Consider the following 21,034-nt stretch of genomic DNA (forward strand, 5'->3'; position numbering starts at 1 on the left):
GAGGGAGTTGAAAGAATAGAGGAATAGAGGATTCAACAGAAATGCTTTAGGGCAAGGGTAAGAGAAAGTATAGGATAGTAGCTGCTAAAATACCCTTCTTGCTGTTTGTGTTGACTTGAAGCTCCTTTCAGAGCTAGCGTTGGTTCCAGGATGTCCTGTTAGGGACACTAGTTTCATCACTTCCATCTAATGTCAACTTTGTTTAGCATGGCTGCTTTAATGATGAAACACTACTTTTGATCAAGGCAACGTGTGACACATTTCAGTTTTCTTTTGGACTCAGCTTTGGTATTTAATGGCTTACGATTAAAATTACTAAAATTTGTAAAGCCCTCTAATGGAGAATACTGGATAACTGGGCATCACTTAATACATACACTAGCTTCACTTTAGAAAGACAGGAACATTAGGAACATTTGATCCAGTTCTGTCACCTAACTTCTTGTGAAGTAATACTTCAGCCTTCTAAAAGGATTTTACTACCTATTTTTGTTAGCCTGGAAAGAATAGAACGGGGAAGTGATCTGATGCTGCTTCTTTTTTTTTTTTTTTTTTTTTTTTTTTTTTTTTTTTTTTTTAAACTAGGTCCCCTGAAAACAAGTGCTCTCCTTTTAGGGTCTGGAAGTTGCTCATAAACTGAGATATCCTTAAACACCACAAACTCAGAAGGTCTGTGTTAAAGGAGGGCTACATGTGACTCCAAAGAGATATAATTAACATGGGGCAGGTTGTAGCTAGTTGCCACCTTAGTTACAGTCCAATCAGTAAGGGTTGTAGCCACATGCTGATCTGCTCACAGTGCAGATCATGACATATTCCATGACAGAGTTTCCAGGCTGTATGGCTGTACTGAGGTTAGTGGAATACCCCTTGCAGGACTGTGGGAAATGCAGTTTAGCTGTATGTTTTCCAGCACGTTTTGTCTAAGCATATCAAAACAGTATGCAAGAGAGATTTTTTTTTTCTACTGAAGAAGAAGGGAAAATGAGGAACAAACTCTTTTCCTAGAGCATGCTAATGGAAACGTTGAGCTAAAACTCATGAACAAGAGTTTTCTGTGTAATCTCCAAATGTAGATTTGGTCAGTATTTTGTTTCAGCTGAAGGGTGGTGTGCTAATTATGCCTTTTCCTCCACTCTTAAAGCTTCTTTAATCATGCTCTTTGAAACACGTCTGAATCTAGGCATCTGTGCATGCAAGTTGTGAGCCTGGCAGTAAATATGTCAGAAAAGCCTATGAGCAGTACTGTCATTTGAAGGTAGAAGTCTGGCCTGACACACTCAATGCCTGTGTCAGAAATGTCTATATTTAGCTGTTTACCAAACAGGAGACTTGAGTATAGCTGTATTTTGAGTCTCATTGTTTGTATCTTGCTATGGGATGTATCATGTGGAGGAAAGACCAACATAAGGAAACCTCCAAGTGTAGAATGGAGGGTGAATAAATTTCTACAGAATTTTTTCATGCCATGTATTTATAATGCCTTGTGCAGTTTGTGGTAGCCTTGAGATTATCCTGGTGCTACAGTTATTTAAGTCTAATAGAGCTGTATAAAATTTTCATCCTGGCAGTCTAAATTTACTGAACTTTCTCATCTCTTTTGGTACTACTGGCTTCTTCTGTCATCTTGAAGAAAGCTCTTGCCTAATAGGGAGTGGATTTTTCTGCTTTAGTTTATTGCAAATGCCTGTTTTATAAAAGGCTTTTTTTTAACTTCCTCAATCAACTTGATACGGGGACTATGTTTAAAGTAACATCATAGAATTGGATGATGTAAGTGCCGAAGACAGCTTTTGCTGGAAAGTAATGGTCCAAAACTAGTTCTAGCTTTGTTTATGTGGCATTATTCCATGCAACCTGCTAAAACTGGTATTTACAAGCATCTCCAGAGGTTTAGGGACAGAGTTACCTTTGTTTGCTTGTCTTCCGTTACTCAATTCACTTAAGTAGCTTATTTCTGGGGGAAAAAGTGTAGGATTTGTAGAACATGCAGAATCTACACCATGTGGCCATTAGAGAACTCTGCAGAGCCTGTTTGCTTCTGAGTTGCAAATGCCAACTCAAAGACTGATAAAACCTGGTAAAAACTGCACATTGAATTTTAGTTCATTAATCAGCCTTACAAATTAGCATTACTAATAATGACTTGTCTGGAGCTTCATAGAATGTAGCATATTTTTATAAAAATCACTTTGAAGCATTGCTAAGTAATAATGTCTAGAGTTTAACTCCCTCTTACAACTACAAAATTTGATGCAAGTCAGCCCTATCATGGCCGATTGTTTGACAGCAGATAGACAAGACAGTAAAAGCTTATGTAGCGGGAAGTGGCTGCCCTCAAGAGTGGTTTAAAAGAAGCAATTTGTGTTCCCTGATGTGTGTGCAGAATGAAGTGGGACCGTGAGGTGTCAGGGTCCTCTCATTATTCAGTAAGCTTATGTTTAAATAACTATTTATTCATCCTCATTTACAAAAAGTTTGTAAGGGAAGAGGTCTTTTGCATACAAGTTGGTGCCTACCACCACACCTGAGATGCTTACATTATACCTGCTTCAGCAGGCAAAAAATATGGCATTAAGAAAATCTTTTATGTCAATACTGAAGCAGTTATATTTCCTTAAGGATGGCCTGATAGAAGCATCTGGAGCATCTGTGTTCAAATAAAATGTTTTAAAATGATGGAAATTTGATTGGGAGACAGGCATTTCTGATAGCAGTTTGCAGGAAAAATCTGTTGCAAACGGATTAAAAGTGTTATTATGTAGAGCAGATGACTGAGTGAGTTGTAATAAAAGTATTTATCGTGGTTGCTGTGGCTTCTAGTATGCCTCTAAATGACTGGTTTTGAGTACTAGCTGCTCCTCACTCCCCAAAGTAATAAAGATTTTCTTTTTTTTCTTGTTAAAAATTTGAATGTCATGTAGAAATCAGAAGTATATTTTTCATATGAATGCCTCTATTGCACTACCTTTCCTTCTTGTATCTGGTTATTTTGTTTTTTAAACTACCTCCTTATGTTGATTTTTTTCGTCAATTTCTTATTTGATTTTTAGGAAACTATGAAACTTCCATTTTTTTATTTTTGTAGTAATCCATGGTTTAAACAGAGGGAAGATTTGTAGGTTTTAAAGTTTTACTTCAAGCTAAATTTAAAAGGCCTTTAAATTATATTTCTGAAGGAGATGAATGATTATACCCTTAGATTATGGGTTCACTTGTGTGCACTGTTTGCTTTTTTGAAAGGCTAGAAAGCCCTTAATCTTATACTAACCTCAGTTGAGGAGATTTTCTTGCATGCAACAAGTTGTTTTGAGTTGGGGAGTTTTAATCAATTTAATTTACTGCCAATTAAAGGGTTTTTAATTGGGCGGGGGGGTCTCAAATCCTTTGGCTGACTGTTACTCTCAGGCCCTTCAGCAAGACAACATTTGGGCCAGGAGACTGGGATCAGCACGTTGTACTGTCTGTTTTTTTGTTGCTCCTTGTTTCTTACTCAGCTGCTCTGGTGTGGGTTTCTTCACTGGCTGAAATCTCTTTAGAGTTGTATCTCCTTCTGAGTCTCCTCTCAGCCCCTGCTCAGGCTACATTTTGCTTTGGCATTTCTCCTTCTCAGCTGTCTACCCTCTCGCCTCCTCCTGTGCTGGCATGGTCCTCTGTTTTTCTCCTCCTCCTTCTATAACACTATCTCTTGGCATTTACTGCCCTTTTTAAAATCTGCTTTTGCAGATATGTCAGACTCTGACTGGCCACAGTGTTGGGGTGCAGTGGGTCAGTGCCCCTGTCCCTAAGAGGCAATGGGCACAAACCAAAGGCAGGAGGATCTGTGGGCACAGGGAAGCACTTTTTTTTTTTACTGTGAGGATGACCAATCACATTGGCACAGGTTACCCAGGGAGTTTGTGGAGTCCTTGGCAATGTTCAGAAGCCATCTGGGATGAGGTTCTGGGCAATTAGTTCGGTGACCATGCTTCAGCAGGGAGGTAGGACAAGATGATCTCCAGAGGTCCCTTCCAACCTCAGCCGTTGTGTGATTGTTGTGCTGCCTGTTGCTGAGATGGCTCGGACCAGCACAGGACAGACCCTGACCTCCTCCCACAGAGGACACCCTGCCACCCCTCCACTACCAAAACCCTGACAGGTATGTCTAATGCATTACAGTACAGGGTTTCCTTGTGAATGAAGACCTTGCAGGGCTGACAGTTTCCGTGAGCAGAACTTGGTACTGTATTCCCCTTGTGTTACTGTTGTCTTAGGTCAAGTAAATGAAAATCCTAAGGATAAAATCAGACACTTATTGCCAAGTTCTGTGTCTGGTGACATGTTTGTATCCTCAGTGATTTCAGAAGACAGATCTTAGATCTCCATTTAACCAGAGGAGCAGCCAAAGGGGTAAACTTCTTTATTTTTGCTCAAGCCTTCATCATCATGAAATCAAATCTTTCAATAGTCTCTATCTTGTAGGCCTCGTAAACTTTCCTTATGCCACAGTTCAGTTTGAACCAACAGTAAAAAAAAAAAAAAAAAGTCGTGGTCAGCTCAGAGCTGAGTAACGGGAAAGTGGGAATACAGGAAATTGATTTTTGTTTGCAGCAGTGAAACAAGTTGTATATAGCTGGTGCGTGTATTTTTAGATATTTAATTCGGATGAGTTGAATGCTGAGTGTTATTAGCCTTCTGACATTAAAACGAGGACTGAGAAATTTCAAGGTACTTTAGCTGTATTAGTGTGCTGTTTTTAATTCAGAGTTGTACTGATGAAAAATCTGTGTGTTAAGAATACTTGGTCTGAGAAGTCACAACTGAAAACAAAGGCTTTTCCGCAACAGAACTTTTATGGTGGTATATCCATATATTCTGTGAACAGTTGTTGGGTCCATCTCTTTTTAAGATTTTTTTTGCACTAGGTGAGGGACCATAGCAACAAATGTAGAAATATTTAGATTAATTGCACTTACCTATTTTGTTTTCTTGATGTAATTACTATGCATACTGCCTTACCCATGTGTAGTGTACTTCACTGGAGGAACAAAAGGTAACTATCAGGGTTTTATTTTATGAGTTGCTTAAAAAAAAAAAAAAAGTAATCCTATAATATTACATATTTTCCAGTGATATATTTCTTCCAAGTTAGGGAGGTAGATAATGGTAAACCCAGGTGAATTTAGTCAAAACTTAATATTGCTGGTGTTTGTTCTCAGTTAATGTCTGAATGATTTTGATCATTTGAAATAAACTTATTCTTGTAATATTTTTGTAGAGGCTAATCTATGTTGGAAAGCCAACTTTTAGGTGACTTGTAACAGCTCTGAGACTGCCTCTGACTCATACATTTCATATAATGTCTTTGTAACTTATTTTGTGCCTTTTCTTCCCCTGACACAAAAATTTCTCAATAAAAACAAATTCTTTTGGAACACTGCAAACCTATTTTATTGTACTGACTTTACTTGCCTGACCCTTTTGTTTTGTTTTCTGGAGGGGATTAAATCTATCTCATAATAGAGTAGATATTTATGATGGACACTGCAGAAGAAAATTGACAAGGTGGAAAGCAGGTCAGTTTGGAATGGCAGCTCTACAAAGCGCCCGGGAAACTGGGACTGTCAGTACTAATCAATATATTCCACTATATCTATCACAAATCATTTCTAACAAAAACTGGCACCAGTGGAATGTGAGAATCAGTTTACTACTGGCTTCAGTTGTGCTGATTGATGTTGAAAGACAGGAAACACTTTGGGGGCTTAACATAACAAAAATATCTGTTGTTGTTGCTACTAACACTTTTACTGGAGGAGTGCTCACAAACAGTAGTTGACATTTACACCCCTTCTTTAAAGGGCTATGCAAATGCAAGAAAACATAGCCCCCCCTGTCCTCAGGGGCTCTACCTAAACCTCTTGGGAATGGCAGAATTTGAACTTTTGTTTTCGTTAACTGGAAGTGAGGTGATAAATAGCTTAAGTACATTTCCTGTCCAGTAAATTAATACTATGTGAATAAATAGGACTGTGGGAAATGGGGATCAGTGCTCTGTTTTAAAGTGCTGGTTAACAGGGCTTTCATACCTTTGCATATTCATCATGAATTTAAAGATTCTCCTTAAATAGCTAGTGACTTGAGCAGATGCCAGAGCACTTCATGTATCAGTATTTTAAAGTGTATACACTAAAGAAAGCAGGTGGTCTACATGGTAGATAACATCACCGGGCCTTCTGTTATGTTACATTTTACTCTTCCTCAAAATTAAACTATGAACAATAATCCAGCCAGACTCTGTTCACAGACCAGTGCAAAAGCATCCCTTGCTTTTGTATCGCTTGCTATTAAAAGAAAAACATCTGTCACACTACTTAGAAGCTCATGAAACTTTGCACAAGGTATTAAGACTTTGAACTCTTAAATGTTTTCTTCATCGCCCTTTCCAAAATTAATGATTAGAATCTGAGACATATACCAGTATCTAAAAATACCTGAATTGCTCACTCTTTGATCTAAAGTTACCAGACAAGCTGTTTTTTACTCTTATTTCCAATTCTTGTGAACTTTACTCTTATTTCTGGTACTTGAGATGCATAGGGTTTTACTTTTGTTCTCACTTTTGCTGCTGTTTCACCATGGAACTGATTGAAATACCTGATTTTCAAAGGTGTCTAGTTACGTGCTCAGTTCCCATAGCCATTCAAATTTGTTGTTTCCCCTCTCTCAAACACACTTCAACTACATATGTAGGGAACTACTGGCCTGAAAGGTGGCTGGTTGTCATCTATGGACAGCCTGGTGAGAATATGGAATGCTTATGTGAGCAGCCTTTGGGATTATTTACTTTTACACCAACACTTGGGCAGGGTTTGCAAATTTCATTTGCATTGACGTACATTTCTTTTGGAACTGCCAAGTTGGGCTGCCATTAAACACAGCCTTACTTTCCTAGGCATTGTATGGGAACTGGCTTTATCTTGCCCTAACTGGAGCCTGTTTAACTACTGAGCAATTGTGTTGTACTGTTTGCTGGGCCAAGATAAGAAAAACAGGATGAGACCAAGAATGGGGGAAGGGGGTGCAAGTTACACGTGAAAAAGACTGTGGTTCATGTGGCCGTGTTTTGGTTTTTAGTTGTTAGCTCTAGCCTTTGCTTTTTTTTTTTTTTTTTTTTTTTTTGAGATGCTTCTGCTGTCCATAATTTTTCATGGTGGTAAGGGGAAAACATCTCTGGAAGCCATCAAATGGGCGGTGTGGAACTGAAGTGCTGTCCTGTGAGTCAGGGACGTTTTGGTAGGGATGCTTCTTGGTTGGCAATGAGAGCCAGTACTGGTATAAATTGTGATGACAGGAGTAAGTATTGCCTAGCAGCTACCAAGCTGCTATCAGGTAAAAATACTCAGTCCTTCAAAACACTAGGTTCAAGTTTAACTGAAGTTCAACCAAAGTAGACTTCTGCTAGAGTAATAGAGTATTTCCCAGCAGCGTGCTTGTGGGGGAGACTCTGCTCTGCCTTTTCCAGCATTGTCATTTTGCATCTTCTTGGTTACACAAGAAAAACACTTGTGGCCAAATTCTCTCTGTCTTGGTGAGTAAGTCTCTAATCCTGCTCTATTACTTCGGAGCATCTTCAATGAACAATCCTTGCTGCAGGGAGGAGGGGGAAATTTCAACTTCTTATTGATCAAACTTGGCAACAGCATATAATACTATATCAAACTTTGAAAAAGTGGTTCATGGATGATTTATTCTTGCCTTTTCTTTTTCTAATGATGATGAAGATGCAACTGATCAGTTTTACTGCCATTTGGGGGAGGGAGAGGGTAATATGCACTAGAAAAAAAGATTAGCATTCCTTTTGATCTCATTTTCCCTTCCATGTTTTTGCTACTGAGATAGCTAAGATATGACAATCCTGCAATCTGTTCTGCAGCTATAAGTGGGCAATTTTGTTCATTTCTCTGCACTTTGTATAATCCATGCAGTGCCTTGGCAAAGCTACAATGAGGAATGTCATGAGGACTCATCAAAGGGAAGGCTGACTGAGCCATGCAGATGGGTTTACTTGGAAGTTTGCAAGTTTAGAAACTATTGAAAGTCTAGTTCAGCTTTATTTTAGTTCAGCTATAGATCGAGCTGTGGACCAAATCCCAGAGCTGGAGTGCTCTAATGTTTGTTTACTTTATTTAGGAGCGTCCGTAGGTAGCTCTCAGGTGCTGCATCTTGCAGTATGAGCATACCCCAGACTCCTGATTCTGATCTTCCAGCTGCTCTGGTTACCAGCCATGACAGTGGAAAGTGACACCTTTACTAATGTAGTGAAAGAGTTGTCCTGTGGGTATGCCTAATCTAAGCAGAGAAACAAGCATGAGCAGCATATAGATGCTTTGCGCAAGTAAAAACTTCTGGTAAAGAAAGTTGTTCAGCGCAGGATGATGCCTCTCTTGACCAAGTGCTCCTTCTTCCAAGATCTGTAAATATGTGTATCCTCACAATGCTTTTAGTAGTACTTGGGTTTGGTGGGACTTGTCCACCTCATTTTGGATGGTGGGTACGCCATATAGTACATAGTACCTCTGCACAGTTCCTAGCACGACTGATGGCTTCTCCCTTTTCCCCAGATATAACTCACTATGTTCCCAACTCAAAGGTCAAGCAAAAAGTAGAAACTGTCAGAGAAAGCAAGTATTCTGCCTCTGGTTACATCAAGGAGCCAAATCAGGACCAGTACAGAGCTCCCTTGTGTAACAGGAAGGCAGTAGGCCTCAATTCTTCAGTGTGCCTGCATTGCCCTTTGTGGAGACCTGCCCTGCCAGCTTGAGCCTGCAAGTTTTTACAGTGTCAGCTTCCTGCTCTGCAGTCACCTTTGTTTTCCTGTAATAGTGAAACTGGCTCCTTGTGTTTAAGTATACTTGTATTAAGTATCCTGGCTCATAGATATATTTGCAGTAGATGCCAAATACCCACCCTGTTGTATGTTAAATAGCTGCAGGAGTCAGGCACTTGCCCAAGCCCTTTTTCTGTTTGGATCAGGCATTCTCTCTGGTTTGATATTCACATTGAAATGTTTGATTAATAGCTTGTTAAAGGAAGTGGAGAAAAATCTGCTCAACCCTCTGCAAGCCCTGCCAACACATACGTTGCTAGTGTGCTGATTAGAACAAAACCTTTGAGTACTAGAGCTGAAATTGGCACCAGCTCTGGGTAAGTCACTTTTTCTCACCAAGTTTGCTGCTTTCTACAATCCTTCACTCTCATCTATAAATCTGAGCCAATGCAATTTATATGGATCACGGGTTATGTTCAACGAGTGTTTACGCTGATGATGCTGGGCGGGTGCATCTTTACTGAAGTTGGCATGATGTTACAAAGAAACTGAGAATTTCTAGGAATTTAATCTTGAATGCTTTAATCCCTGCATGGTATGTAGAGGAAGGGTAAACTTTTGGGATGGTGTGGCTTTCAGAAACAATATGCACAAGGGTAGGAGAAAGCCGTGCTCACAACTGTGGCCTTTTCTGAGGGACATTGGGTTGCTTGAACTGAGAGTCCCTTACCTCTTCAAAAACATTGAATTATAGCTGCAGATGTTTGTTCTTGTTTGTTGCAGTGAAAGCAGTAGAAGTTTTCTGAACCTTTTCAAATGAGACCTTTCTTGTCCAGTTCTTGCTACCAGGGACAGAATGACCCCGTGCTCCTATAAATGCTGCTCTCCTTCCTCTTCCCTTTTGGCCCAATCTCAGCAAGGTGGAGAAACAGCCCTTCCCTCTCTTACTAGACAACTGGTAGCTTTATTTACCTTGCTTCTCCTCATAAACACCACCCCTTCCCAACACACATGCATCTGCCATCCCCTTCCCTCTCTCCAGAAAAGCCCAAGGAGCAAAGAGATGGCTTTCTCCTGTCACTCGATAGCCTAGCCGTGCAACTTTTTCTGCATGTTTGCAGTGCTTTTATGCCAGGATTGTTTTTCCTCCCCAGTCCCTGCTTTCAGTGCTCTGAATCTGCATTTAACTAGTTCTAGCCCTAAATATCTACCCTGTGTCCTAACACTGCCTGGAGCAGATGCAGCGCAAATGATTGACCCTTTGCCCTTTGGCAATTTGGCTTTGACTGCACAAAGCAGCCAATAAAGTGGAAGGGGCTGGGCAGCTGATTATGGGGATTAGCTTGGAGCTGTATAGTTTTATGGTCTGAAGTAGAGGAGGAAGTGTTTGCTTAAAAAATGTGATTGCATTCCCCCTTTTGCTGCGTGCTCTTGATGACAATTTTTTAGAAGTTACCAATGAAAAAGATAACCAGTATTTGCAATACACAGCATGGGCTGGAGGCTGTTAGCTTGTTTTCCAGTGACTGGAACTGGAGTGTGTAGCAATGCAGGTCATGGTCTGATCTGTGTAGAAACCCTTTGATAAGACTTGACTGAAGCCTCTGTTGAGATAGTTTCTCAGACAAGGCTGGTTCTCGCTGCAGTTTGTCTGCTGAATCTCTTGATCTACTTTGTGGTACATGTATCGTCCTTCTAATAAAGTGCATCTCTTTCTCACTTCCGCTGGTGCTCTCATTCTTGTCTGTATTTTATTGTTCCCTCCTGGCAGCTGTTTCCCTCAGGGCCCTCACACTATAAAGCTTCTTAATGATCCTCTTCTCCCCTCCCCTCTCTTCTTTCCATCCAAAACATGCAGTTGTCTGGTCCTTTCCCTGTGCTTTTCTTCAGTCGCTCCCTAAGCTATTCTGGTTGCTTCTTCAGCTTTCCTTTTCCACCCTGTTCTCAGTGCCATGTTAGCCTCAAAATACAATGCAGCATCCAAGTTAACATCCTGGGGATTGCTCACTAGTTGTGTGTTTGATATTTATTAGCTGTACGATGTGACACAAGCTGAGAAGTTTGATCAGACAGCTTTTATTGTAGATCAGCCCATACTGCTAACAAGGTTGTACAAAACCACAGATGCTTTAATGTTGTTAAAGCACGTGCTGAGTGTGGTGGTCCAGCCCTCTTCATTCCTTTTTGTTTTGTTTTTCACCTGAGCCCCGCCTCCCACACAAATACACCTCCCAGCATCCAGAAGTAGCTCCCAAGGACCAGACTTTTTGAGCCTGGGGACCCTTCCCACCTGCTTGCTGAAGCTGACCTGTTTATTCTGGAATAATTCTATTTTCATCTAGAGAAAGCAATAGATCTCATGGCCATGTAGCTGTCACTTGCCGCTGAGGTATGAAGCCTAGTTTCTAGTTCTGGCTTCAGTGAACACATTTTTTAATGATCAGTCACTGGATGAAGCACATAAACAGGGATGCCAATCTGAGTCTCTCTTTCCCAAGTGAGTTTGTGTTGGGAGTGACTGTTCTCATTTAGCACTGGTGATTTATTCAATTTGCTTCAAACTGCCACAGACACAAGCAATAAGTTCTGAATCAGGTCAATTTGGACACAACCATAAAGTGTAAAAATAATACAAGCTAACATTGTTTGTGCTCTGGAGGGCAGCCACAGAAAAAATACCAGCTCCTGGAAGTGCTGTGGCCCAGTCTGATTCAGCCCCTCATATAGACAGAGCATCATTAGAAATGTGCTTATTGTTTTGGGTGTTTTAAATTGTGGCTGTGGTCTGTCTGTTCCAGAGTTACTGTGCCTCTAGATTTTAAATCTCTTTCTTGACAATTGAAAATAATCAGTCTACCAAGAGCTCAGCAAACCTATGCCGAGATCAAAAGTGAGGCAGCTTTTTCTCACCTGCCATGACTTCTAGTGCTAAGTGTTTTTCCAGTTGCACTGTGCTCTGCCAAACACCATGTTTCCTCCAGATGCAATTCTCCCAACCATGTGTTTAAATCAGTGAGAGTTTCTTGGTGTTGAATACTTCCTTTTTGGCATTCAGTTCATTTACCTATGCATATAAATAAGTGCTGGAAGGCTCCTGATATTATGAATGTTGGCTACAGGTAGCTTTTCAAGATGATGGGACATCCTGATTGAAACAATAGATCTGTCACTGTAGTTTAATGATGTATAAAACAGCGATAGGGGAAAAATATCCTTTGCAGATATTTAGAAGTGGTCTGATGAAATACTTTAAATCTTGATGCACCAAACTTGACTATTTCAGTGAACTTCCAGAGGACAACACAGGAACTAAGTCAAAATGTCAGTTTTCTTGCCCAATATCTCAGCTCAGAGAGAGCTGATGCAGCCAGGGCTCCCAGGTTCCTGCCTCCTTCACCACCCATTTAGCTGACTATTGTGAACTTGGAAATTTCCAGGCTCTCTGAACAGCTGACCATACTGGGTACCAGCGGTCTTAGCAATACTAGAAGCTATGGTATGCTTTATATTTTTTACCCTGTGGTTTGCTTCTTAAGAGCTCATGAATTTGCTGTTTAAGGGTGGTCAATGGTAGGTGGCAGCATCACCCATCTTAATAGTTTTCAGAATTACCTCCATCCTCAGCTAGTTCTCCAAGACTGATCGTTTTCTTTGGAAACACTACACTGCAGCCTAAAAAGACTCAGTTTGTAAATTGTTCTGAATTTCAAGACTTCCCAGGCCGAGTGAACTGTTTCCTAGCAAAAGCTAGTTGCCTTTCTCTGATACGTCCAGTCTGGCCAAAAATGGAGAAAAGATATCAGGCTTGATAAACCACTGGAGCTGTTCCAGTGCTGTGCTTAGTCTGGAAAGGATATAAACCTTTAGCTTGCTTCATGTGTAGTACAGGCCCAAGGCTAGTGTGAGAACGTGTGGCAGTGAGCACAAGCAGCACAGGCATTTGGAGCACTTTTGAGCCTGCCAAGTATTGATCAGTGAGGGTTGGGAATGAGTGGAGAAGCATTTCAATTTGTCATCCATATGCAATTCTGATGCTGTCACAGTGAATTAGCAGCACTTTCTTTTCCCTCTAGCCCATCCCAGGCTTTTGTCATTGAAGTATCCCCTTTGCCCATATCTATTTGATAAAAGACAACAGGGTGGGGATGGGGGGGAGCTCAAAGAACTTGTGCACCTGAAAAGTCTGATTAAGTTATGCTACTGTGGTCTGAATGGAGACTGAACAATACTGAACCATCACTGCTAAAGACTGTTACAGCGTAGATATGTTATAGGGCATTCAAGCTACGATTACTCATTTTGTACAGTCACTTAATCCACTAATGGGGAGAAAAGGGGCAACAGTTTAAGAAGGCAAGAGGACTGTCAGAAATTATTAAATATATAGGGATGATTTGTTTTGGTAGTCTCTCTTGACCCAAGTACACACTTCAGCTAATGCAACAGACTTAATGCCTCTGGTAATTAGAGCAAGAAGTGATGGGTCATCATTAGTAACAGCAAATTAAGTGTTGTATTTCATCTGGAAGGCAGCGTCTTCAACTGGGCTTATTTGTTGTCACTGCAGATCATGTGTGAGTCACAAGTGGTACGCTGGGCTAACTCATTTGTGTGGTTTAGTAGAGGCTTTTTAATACATGCTTACTGTTCCATATGAGTAGTTTTTCCAGATAGTTTCCAAACAGCAAATGCCACAATATTGGGCTTCCTTGTACAGCTAGTGCTACTGTTCTGATTTACGTGATGTTGGTGAATTTTTGTTGTTCTTCATGTTTCAAATGATTTTTGATTGTATGTTTGAAATACGTTTGTCATATCTACAGAACTAAAGAGTGAAGAAAGGAAAGCTAGACAAGAATGAAAAGTGTCAGTAGTTGGTAGCTTCAGAAGACACAAGAGCCAATCTAATACCGTTTAAGGTATATATCACAGAATATTTGTACGTGGGTTTCTCAGACCCACAATCATACCTAATTCTGGATGTTGCCAAAGGCCTGAATGAAGATAATCTATCATAGGTTCATTATAATTGGAGGTATTAGGAAATCCTTAAATATTCTTAGAGGAATATCAGTAAGCAAATAAGGTCACAGGTACAAAATAAATGCAGTACAAAGGAACTAGAAGTGAAGTGACCTTTTCTGTTTGTGTCTTTGCATCTCCATGAAGCAGTTGTGAGCTTCTCCCATCTGCTCAGCCCCCAGTGGCTCAGCAGTCACGCTGACACTCAGGAGAGCTGGAACATGTGGCCATGGCTGGTAGCTCTGTGAAGGGACATGTCTGGGGCAGGCCATGGCCTCCCCTGCTCTGGGAGTGTTACCTGTACGTAAGCAAAAAAGCCACAGTTAGCAAATATTCTCCTTCAAGGAACAAAATATGCCTGCTCCTGGAAAAAGGAGGAGTGTATAAGTAGTATGAGGGGTTTCTTTGGTGCTTGTCAAAGAGTAAGGAACAAGAAATAGCTTTTCTTCATTCCTCTCTAAGACTGGTCCAGGCAAATTAAGCAGCACCAACCTTTTTTTACCTGGAGTAAGGAGTTCTTGGGGTTGAGAAGAATTCTTTGATGTTACTTTTTATACTGGATTTCTTGTTCCTTCTTCTTCAGCCATCTCCCCATGTGCCCCCTTATCAATGATGGTAAGGGAGAGTTATTTACTCTCCAGATGGAAGGTGCAGGCAGGAAGTGTTGCTCAGATCCTTGGACTTGAGTGTAAACTTAGAGTTGAAATTAAATATGTTTGGATATTGAAGAAAAAAAGAAAAGGGAAAAAAAAAAAAGACAATCCAGGTCCCAAGACCTTGTTCTCATCTTCCTTCTATATGAAGAAGGGGAGCTGGGGACATCCAGGCCCTCTTGGAGAAGTGCATCCCAATGGAAAAGGATGATAAACTTAAGGTTTGTTAGTGTGTGCAAGAAAAATGACCAAAACCATGTTATTTGGGTATCTGCCAGTACTTGAGACTCTGAATCTCTCTGCTTCCTACTACATATCTGATGTTCTGAGTAATGAAGTAATGTATGGTATCAAGAGTTTTAAGGAAGTTGTCTTCTGTACATAAAATACCTGAGGGGGCACAAGGGAGTTAATGTATTAGGGACATATTTTTAGACAAATCTGACCTTTTTATAAGTCTCATTCTCCCACTTTGCACACTCTGGACTTAATCCCCTCCAGCCTGGCCCTCTGAGTCCTTCCTAGGTTATTTCCTACCCTCTTTTAGATCCTGCCTTTTCTCTGGCTTCCCTAGCAGAGCTCTCATACACTGCTGGCCCCTCAGGTAAAAGAGACAGTAAGTCTTGAAATGAGAAAGGATGAGGTAGGGCTCCTGAAAATTGAGGGCCTCATCTTTTGTAGTGTCCAGCTCCCATGGAAGCTGACTTGGGAAGTAAATGCCTACATGTGTTTGTGAATATTCCTCCAATCCCTCAGTAAAAAGACAAAGGCAGATGCCTGGGAGGCACAGAGAAAAGTTTGATTTGTGGATTCTGGGGGATCAGATGTCCTTAAGTATTGGTACTCCATTAATGTACTTGCATCCAACTCTTAATAAGGGGCAATGGTCACGAAAGATAACCAGCGACAACAGAGCCTACTCTGAGATTGCACCCAGTGCCTACCCGAAGTGCTGCCTTTTGCTAGCTGCTGTAGAGGCAATAAGTCAGTCAAGGAATGTCAAAGTTCAATTTCCAGGGGAAATAATGACTTTACTGGAAAGTGGAGTGTGCACTCCTTAATAAGGGATGCTCAGCAGTGTGGGATCCCATCAGTATACTCAGCTGCTCCTTTCCACGTGCCGCAGTACCCTTTTTTCTAAAAGCCACCAACCCTCATTGGATCAATAAGTCCTGATCAATTGTTTTTCCCTCTGAATTATCCATATGGGGTTGTTAGCTGAGCTGTTGGCAGAAAGAGAGAGACAGCTTTCTGTCTGTTTACTGTAAAGAAGGCAAAGCAAGCTACAGGAGGGGACAGGCAGCAGGGTATTTACTGTCAATACAGCCAGAGAGAGATAGGAGATATAAGGAGAGGGGAGCAGAAGCTGCAGACTGCAACCCCAATGAATGATCTGAGTGTAAAAATTCAGTGTAAAAGCTTCAGATAGAAAGTGGGTGGATTGAAGTCAACAAGGGATAACAATGTTTAACAAGTGGTTTAGTGAAGGGTTAGAGAAATAGGGAAGTGCTTGTGGTACAGAATAATAATACTGTGCTCGAGCCTACTGAATCTGCAATGCAACCTGAAAGGCACTTCTAGACTTGCCCTGAGACAAAGCAGTAACTGGGATATTTTTGTGTGTACCTGCATGCCAGACAAACCATTTAAGAGTAATTGTAGTGAGATAGTAAGAATAATAACGATTGAGTTTAGAAAATAGTAATTGGAGCTAATTTTCCTAAGCAGCCGGGTGTCACCATTGTAACTCAGACCAGAAAAAAAGGCATACTTCTCTGCTTCTCTCTCCTCTTCTTTCATCTGTAGAAGAACTAGGTGATCTGAGCTTCACGGGGCAAAAAGGCTCTGAGCAGCTTGCTCTGAGTGTCCCTCTACTTCCAGATGCAGGCAAACAAGTGAAGAGTGAAGTCACACTTTAGAGAGCAGCGAAGACCATCTTGCCATGAAACCATTCACAGATGAAGATGTAGAAATCTACATCCAGAGCAAGGTAAGGCTTTATCTGTCCAGATTTTCTGTCTCCCACACTAGGTGTTGATTCTGAAGGGTGCCAAATCTGACAGTTAGTTGCTTGCCTTCTGTCTTCATTTTTTTGAGACAAGACTGGGTGAAGTTTCGTGAGAACTGTATTTCTAATGAGATGTCTAGGTTTCTGTGCAGAGTGTTATCAGGGATCTCAGCTGGTACCCTTGTTTTCCAAGGTTCTCCTCTTTACCTTTAGAAGTCTTGAATTCTTGCTCCCAATTTTGTAATTCCATATGTGAGCCTGGCTGTAATTGCCAGCATTTAATCTAAGGAGAGGTCCTTACCTCTTTCCCTGTCCCTTTGGACTCGGCTTGACAGAAACAACAGCAAAACCACAATAACAGGGGGTGTCTTAGAAAGATGCATGCAGGAATCGGAGAGAGATGGATACAGTTAGAATTCTCCTGACAGTCTGTCACCTTAACTAAGGATACTTCCCTGTTCACCGTGACTAAATAGCATGTCTCATTAACACAGGCAGGCTGGAGCCACATTTTCTATTTTATAAGGTGTTCCAGCACTCTGTTGTTTTTTTGTTGATGGTGTTTGTTTTTCCATTATGAAAAGACGTAAAACACAATAAAAATAATCCACAAAACTGTACACTCCAATAAAAGTAATTCTAAATGAGTCATAATATTTTATTTTGTTAAAGCTGATGTGTTTCATCACAGTGCTTAGCTAATTTCTGTTTGATTGTCTGTTTACTCCTATAAAATGCAAGACACTGAAGTGGAAAAAACATTTCCGAATCGAAAACTATAAGGCTGTCTTTTCTGAAAAGGATGAAGTACTCTAAAACCATGAAGGGGCTGGTGGGAAAGGTTTGTTTTCTCTATGGAAATATTTTGGTGACAAGCATGTGCATTTTTTTGAAATGAAAACTTTCATTTTCAACCATTCAGTGTTTTGCTCATTCCATCAGAATCTGTTCAGTGATCTATAATAGTGAACACTTCTGTAAAGATTCATAAAGCAGAGCTAAAAAGGAGCCATGTGCAGGAAGATGCTCATATGACTGCCATAAGTACAGGGAACAGAGGCAGAGTGTAGTTAAGTGAGGGTCGTAACTGCATATCTCATCTTCTGCTGAAAATCTGTTTTCTAGCAGTCTTCCAGCTCAGACAGCTTACTAGTTTCTGCCTGATCCCAAATCCTCTGTCTAAGCGAGGTTGTTCAACCTTCAGGTAGCCCCAGCTCTGCCTGCAAAATGGTGCTCTTTTTCAAAACAGGTCAACCACCTGATGCAATGCATCTCTGTGATTCCATAGATTTCTTCCTTATCCCACTCATCCAGCAGGGGAAATACTCAAATGCATATCTAGCCAAGGTGACTGGGGTAAATAAAAACAAACCCAAACCTTCTTTGCAGTCCCCAGTCAATCCCAGTTCTGTTTCTTTCCTCCACAGTAAAACCTTAATAAAACCTTGTTGTTCTGGGAAATTTCCAAGGTGAAGACCTAGTGATGGGAATGCCAATAGGCTGTAGAAGTGGCTGTTCTGTGAAGACGTCTCTTTTCCCAACATGTTCCCTCTGGTGCTAAAGACACCTTAGATGAATGCCTTGGCCTTTTCAGAAGCTTCATTCACTCACTCATTCTCCATCTTTTGATTTTTATGGCTCCTGTTCTGTAGGAAGGTTATGTATCATCCAATAGCAGATTAGAGAGGTAATTGGGATCAGCAGTGGTTAGCCCCATCTGTCCTCTGTCATTTATTCTTTAATCCTTGCCTCAATGATGAGGAGCTACATGCAGGAAATTTAGTGAAATTTAGTGGTACCTCCCTTAAGTTTTTTGAGAGTATGTACTCTCCTAAAGTTTCCATGTCAACTGCTGTAGTCTAGCCAGGAGGTGATGAAGGCGCAATTAAATGAGGCCAGGTCGGGTTGTATGGATTCTCCCAGGATACCAGAGAAAGAAAGAAGTGTGTCTAGCAGGCGCCACACAGAGATAACATGGCATGAGCAAAGAATAGAGGGGGCCATCCTGGACCTCAGCTTGAGCTGACCAACAGTGATTGTATACTTTAAACAGAGCCTGATTTTTCTGCCTGCAGGCTTGTAGATGTGGACAACTTTCTCTACCACTCGTACCATTTGCTTGTTGGAGGAACCATTAGATACTTGTTTAGCAATTCAAGATTATTGGTCTGCTATAAGAACTAAGGAATTCTGGACAAGCTAACGCATGGCAGAGAAGATAGTTACTGCTACAGATGGAGATGTGCTGTAAATGAAATGAAGAAGTGAAAATGAACATCGGCTAAATTTATTTATTTATTTATTTTTACCAAGAAATAAGTACTTGTAAACTAGTTAAGATAGTCTCAAGGGACAAGACTGAACTGGAATGAGGAGGAGGGTGGATTATTAGGGAAACTAACGGTTATTTTATAAACATAAGGGACTGTGTGTTGTTAACACAACAAAAAATTGGGATGCCAAAGGTAGATGAGAGCATAGCAAAGGGAATATGATGCTGCTGTCCTGATGTATTTCCCACTTGCAAGTACTATTCAGGCTTAGCAAAAATACTGTTACTTTTGTTGGCAGGGGAAGGGGAGAAGGAGTGTATTCCAACTCTGCTCATTAACTTCTGTGTTAGTCAATTGCTCTTCCTTGGTTAATTGATGTTAGGCAAGCAGTTGTCCATTTTCACCTCAGACCTTCCACTGAAATAATTTTTAATAAATAATTACACTACTACTGCTTGAATTGAAGGACTATCCATCAAGTCACACAAGCACCTACCCGTCAATGGAACCAGCTTTGGAAAGAGTACGTGTCACCATCTAAGAATGGACTCTCATCTGTACTCAGATATGAAGACAGTATGGATATTTTCAATGTGCTACGTAGGCATGTAAACGCTGCCACATACAGCTGCGATTTGACTAACACAGAGGGTATCTGTTATTCCTTAAGTCAGCTGTTGGAATGTAACTTACTCTGGCTCTGAGAGTAGCTAGTACATGCAGGGGAATAGCTGGGTATTCTGGATCAAAAATAGATAAAGAATGAGACTGTAGCTAGTTGCTAGCAAATTTATCCATGTAATGCACTCCTTCCCTTCCATCCATTGGTATTGGCATGGGAATATCAACTAATAATCAGCAGTCTTGAATATTGGCCCTTCAATGTTCACTGGCAAGAGCTCTGTCTCATGGTAAGTTAGTTGTAACTACAGGGAACAGTAAGTTTTTATTCCCAGTGCAGCACAGGCACGTATATTTCAGGGTACTCCAATGCAATTGTCTGTTTTCCACTGGAGACAAAGACTGCAGTTATCTGTAATATAAAGTGTCTTTCTTGGAACTGACAGGTGGAACCACGACATTATCTGGTTTCCAAAACAGTGGAGGAGGTGCAGAAAATCATCCAGCAACTGACCACAGAAATCAGCTATAAGGCCACACGATTCCAGGCTATCTCCAACTCTGGCATTCACAATGAGAATATTAAGGTATGAACAAGAGATCTAGTATAGACTCTGCAGCTAGTAGGCAATCAGTAAGTGATTTTCCATTGTTTAATTGTCTGTAGGATCAGGTACCTCACCCTGAACACCACAGACAATATGTTGACACTTCACTGTGGGAATTCTAGTGACTGACTGGATCATACTGACTTACTCGTGGCTATCTTACAACTAGAGGAGCATCAAAAAGGGCTGGGTAAATCAGACAGAGCATTTTTACACAGCTGCTTATTTTACAAAGAGCCTCTATTGCCAGAGCTGTCGTCTGCAAGCAGGAGCCAAAACTCTTTGAGAGAGTGCTATACAATTTTTTTTTTCTTTCTAACATTAAGAGGCAAAAATGTTCATGCTTTCATGAGCTATGACTCATATTTTTCTCAGCTGGAAAACCTGTCAACACACTAAAAAAAAAATAAACCAAAAACCTTTCTTCTGCTTGAACATAGGAAATTTCTTCAGAAATAAATATAAGTATATATATATTTTCTTGGTCATGGATGAGAACTTCCTTTTTACTGGGAAGAAATATGCTTATTAGTGGGAAAAGTGAACCACCTCCCTGTTTTAAACCTTCAGATTCCAAAATAATAATGTCCTGTCCCAGCTGTGACAAGAGAAGACTGGTTATTTCCTGTGACTACAAGAATAACTACTGTAAGGTTGTAAGAAATAATCATAGCAATGGCAACTTCAGATGAAAATGATCATCTTCTTATTCTATCTATGTCAACCCTTACACTAAAATGTAGCCGCTTGCAAAGCGTAGACCAAAGCATAGCGTGTGAAAGCATGAGGCAACTTTTGCTGCTATATAGGATTGAAAGGGGAGAATTCTGTGTTGTGAAATTTCTGGAAGGGCATGGAGATGGAGGCAGAATAGTGTCATCCAGTCTGAAATGTGGCTACTGGGGACAAACATTGATATTTAGATTTTTTCTGTAATAGCATGTATCCCAGGGCACATGGGCTTGCCAGTAAGAATGACCACAGTGACACAAAACAGTGCCACGTCCTGATCTATGCATTTCTTAGTGCCATAGTCTGCC

At 40.7% G+C, this 21,034-nt stretch overlaps 1 protein-coding gene across 1 annotated transcript in view; it reads left to right on the forward strand.

The window, feature by feature from the left end:
• The window catches only part of MAB21L3 (mab-21 like 3), a 35,672-nt gene that overhangs the window by 3,651 nt on the left and 10,987 nt on the right, over window positions 1-21,034 (forward strand). The window contains exons 2-3 of the mRNA XM_035540576.2: window positions 16,366-16,474; window positions 19,833-19,973. Of these exons, the coding sequence (XP_035396469.1) occupies window positions 16,427-16,474; window positions 19,833-19,973 (189 nt within the window). The 5' untranslated portion in view covers window positions 16,366-16,426. The remainder of the gene's footprint in view (window positions 1-16,365; window positions 16,475-19,832; window positions 19,974-21,034) is intronic.

Source organism: Cygnus atratus, chromosome 1 (genome assembly GCF_013377495.2).
Source record: "Cygnus atratus isolate AKBS03 ecotype Queensland, Australia chromosome 1, CAtr_DNAZoo_HiC_assembly, whole genome shotgun sequence".
NCBI lineage: Eukaryota > Metazoa > Chordata > Aves > Anseriformes > Anatidae > Cygnus > Cygnus atratus.